Source organism: Abrus precatorius, unplaced genomic scaffold (assembly GCF_003935025.1).
Source record: "Abrus precatorius isolate BTA unplaced genomic scaffold, Abrus_2018 Scaffold5, whole genome shotgun sequence".
NCBI classification, from domain to species: Eukaryota; Viridiplantae; Streptophyta; class Magnoliopsida; order Fabales; family Fabaceae; genus Abrus; species Abrus precatorius.
Genome location: NW_020874395.1, coordinates 5,900,466 through 5,910,002, shown reverse-complemented (window position 1 = coordinate 5,910,002; position 9,537 = coordinate 5,900,466). Strand labels below are relative to the sequence as shown.

General features: G+C 33.5%; 2 protein-coding genes across 2 annotated transcripts; both read right to left on the bottom strand.

The window, feature by feature from the left end:
* Positions 1–238: 238 nt before the first annotated feature.
* On the bottom strand, positions 239–943 carry LOC113866566 (stress-induced protein KIN2-like). The gene is made up of 3 exons (XM_027501391.1): positions 890–943; positions 743–811; positions 239–313 (listed from the first exon to the last, which is right to left on the bottom strand). The coding sequence occupies exons 1-3, from the start codon at positions 941–943 to the stop codon at positions 239–241; spliced, it is 198 nt and encodes a 65-aa protein (XP_027357192.1).
* Positions 944–8,363: 7,420 nt separating this feature from the next.
* LOC113866565 (protein MAIN-LIKE 2-like) lies at positions 8,364–8,988 on the bottom strand. Its single transcript, XM_027501390.1, has 2 exons — positions 8,547–8,988; positions 8,364–8,425 (listed from the first exon to the last, which is right to left on the bottom strand). Exons 1-2 carry the CDS (start codon positions 8,986–8,988, stop codon positions 8,364–8,366), a joined length of 504 nt encoding a protein of 167 aa, XP_027357191.1.
* Between the last annotated feature and the right edge of the window lie 549 nt (positions 8,989–9,537).

Below are 9,537 nucleotides of genomic sequence, written 5' to 3'. Positions count from 1 at the left end.
ATATATGTTGGTAGTAGTTGCAAAAATGTAATATGAAGCATCAATAATTAATATTAAAGCCATTAAAATTAAAATCTTTACTCAACTCATTAATAAAATAAGTTTGACTAAACTTACAATGGAATTGAAATAATTACACTTGTAATAAAACAGAGTGCATTAATTTGTAAAATAAGTCAATAAGGAAAACATGGATTATTTCATAGGAAACTTTTTAACACCATCATTCGTTTAGCTGCTAATTGTTCATCCCTGTTGCATTCTTTACAGCATCAGCAGCTCCTTGTACTTTAGCCTTCATTTGTTGCCCGGCCTATACATAACAAAATATAAGCTTAGCTTTTAGGGTTAAAGAATATAAAAAAATATTTGCAATTGAGTGTATTTTATATGCATAAACACAAAATATAAAAAGGAAATGAAAAATAAAGATAATTATACAAGCTATTATTAAAAAAATTATGTTCAAATAATGTAACTGTAAAAATATATTAAGGATCCACTTATCTTAAAATTAAATAAAATAGACTTTAATATAATAAATTGTGAACGGTTAAATGTAATTGAAATATGTACATTTTTACGAAAAAGTGTGCTTTTCATTGAAAGTAAGAGAATTGAATTTTTAACTTAACCATATATTTATAAAAACGTATTTTTCAGTATACTATTATAACTGTATCCTGCATATTAATGCATTATTATTTGATTAGGACTACTGGTTACAAATAAAACTAGGAACCTCTTGCATGGATTCTTGAGCAGACTGAGCAGCATTGCTAGCCTTGTCCATCAAGTTGCTAGCCTTTTCCTGAAACAGCACAAAACTTGTTTGGGTTATCAAAATTGAGAATATGAAGACCATATCAGTGAAAAGATTAAGATAGACCTGAGCTTGGCCCTTGGCTTGTCCTGCTTGGTAGCTCATGTTTTGGGAGTCCATATCTTGATTCTTCTATTAAACTGTTGTAATAGAACCAAATGTTGTGAAAATCAAGTGTGTTTTAGTTTTTCTTATGCAAAATTCTGACTTTTCTTTGGTAACTTATATAGTTTCTTAAGGCATTGAACCATTCAACACGTGTATTTTTTATTTTATTTCTTTTCATGTTTTGCTACACAAATTGTGATTCACAATTTGCTCCTTCACATTCGTTTTCAAGGGCACATGTCATACCATTCTTAGTAGATATATATGCACATGGAAGAGATTAATTCATTTACTAATCTCAACTCCTATACCTTAGTTTGGACGAGTTCTTATCTTATTTGCTAATAATATGGTAATTTTAATTTGATATGTGGCTGAAAACTTTGGTACAAAAGTGTTAGCACGTGTGTGAGATATTATGAGTGATGCGCAGCGTTAATTAATCTATCCAAGGTATATTATATTAACATGCATGCTACTATCAAACTAATAGTAAAAAATAGTAGTAGTTAAAGGGTATAAATAAGGCAAGTTGAGCCGTATTACTTGAAACTAAAGATTGATTAATAAATTATAATCAAACTTGTTTATTTAAATAAGTAAAATTTAAATTTTGATTTTAACTAGATTAAAAAATTTGATTTTTTAATTTTAAATTTTGAAAAAAAATTTGAATAAAATTTTAGAATAAACTAATAAATTAATTCATGAGCTATAAAGGGTCAAATATGTCAGTCTTTTTAACTTTTTAAAATTGTCACATTAATTTCTTGTATCATAGTCTGTCATCCAATTATGACTTCCATGCTTAAAAATAATGCCATTGACCCATTTACATGGTTGATGATGATTATTCTGAACCATCAAAGAAGATCAAGCAATCCATTAAAGCATAATCTCATGGGTGATGATGGGCTTTTCTATGCATATATATTATTTGTTTTAATGTCCTCAGTATACTCTTAACGACTTTACTATGTGGCAGAGAACATGAACATTGATTCAGAAAATGATTTTAGTTCGTTTAAGATACTGAGTTACAATGATTGGTTCCGGGAAAAATTGTAATTGCACAAGAGGATGAATGTTATTAGCGACCTTGTTCAGTTGCATTCCCCTAATTCTATCTATTTTCAGGTTTTGCTGTTTATACTCAATGGCTATAACCCTACAACCAAAACCAACTTTTCTTTTCGGTCAGAGTTATCTTTTCGAATATCAACAAGCTTACTCAATTTAAGTTCATACCCTTTTGCCCAAACATTTCAAATTTCGAAAATAAAGGAACGGGAAAGGAACTGGGTTGTCATCTTCATTCTTGGGACCATGTAATTCTTGAGTAATAGTTCAAGAAAATAACTACAAAAAAAAAAAAAAAGAGAAAAGAGAAGAACAGCAAAGAAAGGAAAAAGCTTTAATGGGTGCCATGGAAGAATCTTCTGAACAAAAACTGAAGCTGAAGATTTGATTACTGTCCTAGATTGGGATGAGCGATGTTGATGGGGTTGCAAAGAAGGTTGAGATGGAAGAGAAAAAGGATTAGAAAAAGTAAAAGCAGTGATTATTTTACCCAAAGGAGGGTTATGAAATGGTGGAAGAGAGATTATAATAACACCTTTGGTTTGAGGTGATCGATCAAAAGAAGTATCATTGTTGTTTGCCACACTAGAAGAAGAACAACAAATAAGAATAAGATATTGTTTCCTATCTTTCTAAAATTTGGGAAAAAAGCTAGATTAGGGCAAAAGTTTAGTAATTTCTTTTGCTTAAGTTCGACACAATATTTTGTTTTACGTGATATCACATGTGTTGTATGTCCACAAAACTTACTAAAGACCTAATTTCTTTACAAAGAGATTAAATAAATTTGAAAAGTCAAATATTAATATATTTAACAATGACTATTTGAGAAATTAATTTATAAGTTTATTTAAATTTTTATTTATAATTTAGTATTTAGTATTTCTTTACTCTGTTTTTTGTTTCCTAAATTAATAAATCAAAATTCTCTTTCTATACACAGTGCAGTTTTATTTTGATTAAAGTTCATGGTTATCGAAATCAATAAACTCGAACTTCTTTGATTTTGTTTTATTCTTTCTTATGTGCATAACAAACAGTGTCATTAAGTTTAGTTAGAAAGATGGGTATCTAAACCGATTAATCTAAATTCTCTCTACAGTACCATTTGTGTATCAATGAAATTTGATGCAATACTTTTTAATTAGTTCACAATATTCTACCTTGAAACAGTACCAAAGTAATATATCATCCAACAATTTCATGGTCCCAAGAATGGGGGTGGAAGAAGATAGAGAGTTGGTCTAGGAGGCATGAGGGGTTAAGGAATGGAAGGGTAAGCAGGTGGCTGACAATAGAGTGGACATTACGCTCCGTAAATCCACATCATATTTCTTTACCCATTTTCCAGATGATTACGGGGTTTCTCAAATGTGGCAGGTATTTAAGCGTTATGGAAGAGTCTCAGATATGTATATTCCATAAAAGCCTTGATGCTATCTTCTTGGAGGACATGAAGATCCAAGTCAATTTGTCCATATATTATAGGGATAAGGTGGCAACAGACACAAAGTGGAAGAAGCCAGAAAGAGAACTTGGTCAAGGAGCTGTGGCAAACAATCATAACAAGGTGGTGATGAATGTTCTAATCCAACCGACTACAAAACATGGTCGGAGTTTCGAGGAGGTGGTTCAAACTAAACCTAGCCACAAGGTTGTATATGAACCGCCAAAGTCAACAATGGAGAGGCTACAAAAGGTATATGTGAGAAAGGTTAAACGTAGGATGAAATTTGCTATGCTTGAGGCTTCTTTCAATAGGCTAGTTATTACGGTGTAAATTTGGTCCTGATGGGACCAAATTTGGTTTTACTGGAGGGATTGGAGGAAGAGGATGTAGAAGAAATTGTGGAAAGGGAAGAGGATTGGTTTTACAAAATTTTTGATGAAGTAGTACCGTGGGAACTAGACCTAGTGGATACTGAGAGATTTGTGTGGGTGAAATGTTTTGGTATACCCATTCATGCATCGGACTTAAATTTCTTCCGGCGTTTAACAGTACATTTGGGATTGGTGGTCAAGCTTGACAGGACGACAGAAAAGCGCAAGAGATTGGATGTAGCGAAATTGCTCTTATGTACAAAACATCGTGATTTCATAAACCAATCGTTAGAGGCAGAAATTGGTAAAAAGGAGTACACTATTAGATTGGTGGAGGAAGTTCATGGTGATTATATGTACAATTATTTTGAAGGTTCAACTCAGGAAGTCATTACATCAGAGTCTGAGGGTGAAGATGAATTTTTCGGTAACGCCGATGATGACGTGGCACAAGATTTGATTGGAGAAGGAAACTCGCATAATGGTAATCAACATTCAATGTAATCAAGTGATATAATGGAGGAAATTCGAATTGGTAAAACAGCACAATTGAAGGAGAATGAAAAGAAAAAAAATAAGGTGATAGCTAATGAATTAAATTCCAAGGATTTGGTGTTATCACGTAAGGGAAATATGCCATTAGGTGTTGTGGGGGAGAGTTTTGGGCCAACAGTGGTACAGATGGGAGCCTAGAATATAAACATGGTCACATGTGAGGAGGAGAATTTTTAACCAAAATAATATATAAAAAAAATAAAAATACTGAAATAGACCTGTCTCAAAAATATTTACCAAAGTAGACCGAATTACTGTTTACGTAAAGAATTCGACTCCCCGAAAGCTGAATTCTGACTTCTGAGAGCGGTTCTGATTGAACTGCTCTCCAAAAACGACTTCTGAGAGCGGTTATATACGAACCGCTCTTAGAAATCGACTTTGGAGAGTGGTTCGAATATAACCGCTCTCAGAAGTCGACTTTGGAGAGCGGTTCGGATATAACCGCTCTTAGAAGTCGTTTTTGGAGAGCGATTTTTATTTAACCGCTCTCAGAAGTCGCCTCTTTCGCCACATATTTAAAGACCAGAATTCGGCTTTCGGGGAGTCGAATTCTGTACGTAAACTTATATGATAATATTATTTTGAATAATTTTTTTTTATTTATCTCAATCACCCATTTTAATATTTATTTACCTAACTAATAATATTTATCTAAACATGTTTTTATTTATTTTAATAATATTTATTTAATTAATATATATATTAATATAAAATTTATTAATAAATTAAATAATAAAATTATATTTAATGAAAATAAAATATTAAATTTTTTAAAAATTAATAAATTAGCTTGTAAAATGATATTAATAAAAATAAAATAATTTGATTTATGATAATATCTTTGTTTTTTAATTTATTGTATGCAAAATTAATTAAATGAAATCATTAAGATTATTTTTGTTAGATAATATGAAATGAATTTATAGATAAAAAATTAAATAAAAGAAGATAAACAACAACTAAATGAAACTTTCATAATTAAAATAAAATGAAACAGACATGGAAATAGAAAATAAAATACAAAATACACATTTAATTGGTTAAAAATTAAAAAAGATCTTCTATTGCATATTTTTTCTCTCCATGATGGTCAATATACTTACTTTCATGCTAATCACGAAGTCTTTCTTCAAGTGTTGGGGGTCGTAGGTCTTTTGTTTCTACAAACAATTCAATCTTTGACCAGTTATGTGTACGTTGAATGCTTGAATGAAGTTCAAATATTTTTTTCCATCGTGCGATCATCTGTTGCACATCAGAATCAGTTTTTATTTCTATGCAATCATAGACGAGTTTTTGGTTGATGACCCGGATCGGTCGTCTATAATTGATTATTGTAATTTGTTTCCTGTCTCCATAATCCAGTACCTCACTTACCTCTTGAAACAATTGATTGAAAGTCCAGCTGTGTTGGATGATCATTCTTATTGGGTGAAGACATTTAAACATAAGGCCATAACCATGTGGACAGTTCATGATGGTGGCATGCTGGATAGGTCCCCCAAAATATATTATAGCTTTGCTAGAAGTGATGAATTGAGGGTTGGATGAAGAGGTTGGGGTTGGAGGGTTTAGAAGCGTCATAATTTGTTCTGTTGATCTTTGATAGATGACATAAATTTCAATGATCAAAGAGACTGGAAAATTGGATTTCCAGGAAAGCATCTGCGCCACATGAATATCAGTTAAAATAGAAAAAGCTTCAAATATAACTAAACCCTCACCACTGTGATTTGGTTTCCGATAGTACAAGTTAGTGAACTGAGTGTTATGATCAATGCCTAAAGCATTACAAATTCTTTGTTTCAGCTCCATGAATGTGCACTCATGTGGGATCGTAAATAATTTTGGAGATGAACACTGAAAGCTCACACCTTCGTGATTATGGGTAATCTGGCCATTTGCAAACGTAACAGCTAGATGAGAATTTGTGAAATTGTCAATGTTTGTTATACCGAAGTCCTCCATCTATAGTTTTGGATGTTAATGTTATATTTTGTAATGAATGTGTGGTGTTTGTTAACTACATGATATGTCTTTTATAGACAATTTGTAAAGTAGGTGCTTGAAAAAAAAAGGATGGTCAGGATCATTTATAATGTGTTCAATGGTTGAGATTAACTTTGGTAACGTAAAGTCAATGACAATTTGACACACTGACGCGGTGTCATTGATTCCTGACGTAAAGTTAATGACACTCTGACGCACTGACATAAAGCAATTGATTCCTAACACCCTGACGTAAAGTTAATGACAATTTGACGCACTGACGCGGTGTCATAGATTCCTGATGTAAAGTTAATGACACTTTAACGCATGGTCCATCATAATAAACAGTATCCCGAACAGTATCCCGAATGAAGAACATGAACACGAATATGACTATTTATAATGGCACATTGGATTCCTCGTCATTCAATGCCATATCATATCTTACGAGTGATTTTGACCTCTCCATGACACAATTCTCTCCTCCTAACCAATAGATAGTGATTAGTCAGTCACGCTCAACATTAGATTCTCTTCTCATTCAAGCCATCTCACATACTTCCAAACGAGCTTTGTCTCATCCCAACCAATAAAGATGCCTTCTGACATTCACGTAAATTAAATTAGTTTTTTTTAAAAATGACATTTTTAATATTATAATTTTTAATACTTTAATTTTGTTTGAAAATGACATTATTTAATATTATAATTTTTAATATCCTAAACTCTAAAACTTTATGATTATAATTTTAAATAAATTTTATTTGAGAAAAAAAAATTATTTTTAAAAAGTAAATAAAATATTAAATTATAAGTTAATTATTTATACTTGAGACAAATATTTTAATATTAACGGTTTCATATTATTAAGGTAACATTGATGAAGACAAAGTGCATTAACAAAGATGATAACAAATTCATAACAACATTAATAATTAACTATCTCCGTAATGGTGGCCAGTTCCACAACGAGGGCGACGTCTGTGACGTGGTGGGTTTCGTCGTTGTGGTTGTTGCTCTGGAATTTCAGGATGAACTTGTGGAGGATTTGGATCATCATAAAGGTGTACTTGTTGGAATGCATTTGATGAATTACCAGGTTCATTAGCAAAATCCGGTTGGTAAAGAGACTGCATGTAAGTTTGTGCTGAAGAAGGAGTTGTAAAATCAACTCCAAATAAGTTTGTAAAAAAATCCTCCGATGTTGTTGCAGACGAATGTCTTGTATTAATAATGTTTGCTTCTGGCGTAATGTTCGGAGAAATTGATGCAGTCTCGTGGTACGACGGTGTGAAAGTCGTACCGATTTCAAATGTGTTGGTAGTCCTTAATTGTTGGTCACTCTTCCTTGGATCTTGTAGTAGTGGTGGCACAGATAGAAAATAGATGGAATTGGCAATGTACCATTCCATGTATTCTTGTGTGTGACACAATGGGCCTTGCATTGGATGACCCGTTATTGTCAGCTCACGTCTGTTGTTCCATATCTCGATCCATTGAGCATGTCTTGTAACCCAATTTTCATCCTGTCTTCCTCTCATGTCAATTTTGTGGAGGTCATTCAAATTATTCGGTGGAGAAGGGACTTCTTGGAAGAGACGAAACTGTAATTTGACTCTATCTGTTTGGTGCCATTCAACAATTGCAAAACAAAGGATGGCAGTACATGAAGTCCACAATTGGAATCTCTATATGCTTCCATGGGTATTGATGTTTGCAAGTCTTGATATGGCGCCCATAAAAACTACAAATAAAATTAACTTTGTTACTTAAGATGATGTATAAAAGATAAGAAAATAAATATGAAGAGTTACCTGATTAGCTTGAATGTGATCAAACATTGACCTGTACCCCACAACATCATTGTGAGGTTTATTTCGAAAGTTGAGTACTCTACCCCCACTCCATCTGCACACGAGAGGGTATGTTGGTAAATTACTAGAAATTGGCGCAATATATGGCATGCGATACCATGCCCAGGACATTAAGAGTGATGAGCAACCACCCATTGTTTTGCTACCAACTTCCGTGGCTCTACACATTTCCCTGTACAACATAGCTAAGCATGCAGAACCCCAACTATATCGTCTTGTTCTTCTAAGATTAGTTAATAAAGCTAAATACATAAGATGTACTTTGTTGCCTGTTTTGTCAGGCATCAAAACACCTCCAATTAAACCTAGTATGTAAGCCCTACAATGAGTGTGAACTTCTTCTTCAGATGATTCTTCTTGTAATGGCAACATGTTGTCTCTCAGCCACTTCAGTTTTACCATAGAGCCAATTAGTGACTCTCCCTTGACTGGTACGATACCGAGATATTTGTCACACATTTCCTCCCAGTCAAACATTGTTGGAGCAATGACTGGTAAACCATCAACTCTTAGCCCGAGTTGTAGTGCAACATCTTCCAGGGTTATGGTGCACTCCCCTGTTGGAAAATGAAATGTGTGAGTTTCAGGTCTCCACCTCTCGACCAAAGCTGTTATCAATGCGTGATCCACCTTAAGATGCCTTAATTTTGCAACCCCAGCAAAACCAAGTTGTTCAAGTATGGGTACAATTAGAGGACTGGGTTCTGGCATTGAATGACAGAAAGATGAAATCATGTTTTCAGTTTCCTGCAGTTATTCATAAATTAGTAACATTATATGTAGAATATTGATTTACATAATGGTAATGTATACAACTTACCGTTCTTCCAATAAAGGCGGACCTGTGTTCGTTTTGCTTCCAGAGCAACATTTTTAGTAATGAGATCAAAGATAAAGAGAAACGAAGAACAAAGATGGACGCAAGTTTGAATTAAAACATGTGCCCTTGGATGAACATATTTATAGACAAACTTCGGTATGAGAGAGTAGCCTTAGAATCTTGAGAAGTCACTATCTCTTGGTCTGCGTGACTGAGAAGTCACTATCTCTTGGTCTGCGTGACTCATAAGTCACTATCTATTGGTCTGCGTGACCTGAGAAGTCACTATCTCTTGGTCTGCGTGACTCAGAAGTCACTATCTATTGGTCTGCGTGACCTGAGAAGTCACTATCTCTTGGCCTGCGTGACTCAGAAGTCACTATCTATTGGTCTGCGTGACCTGAGAAGTCACTATCTCTTGGTCTGCATGACCTGATAAGTCACTCTCACTCGTAAAACGTGGT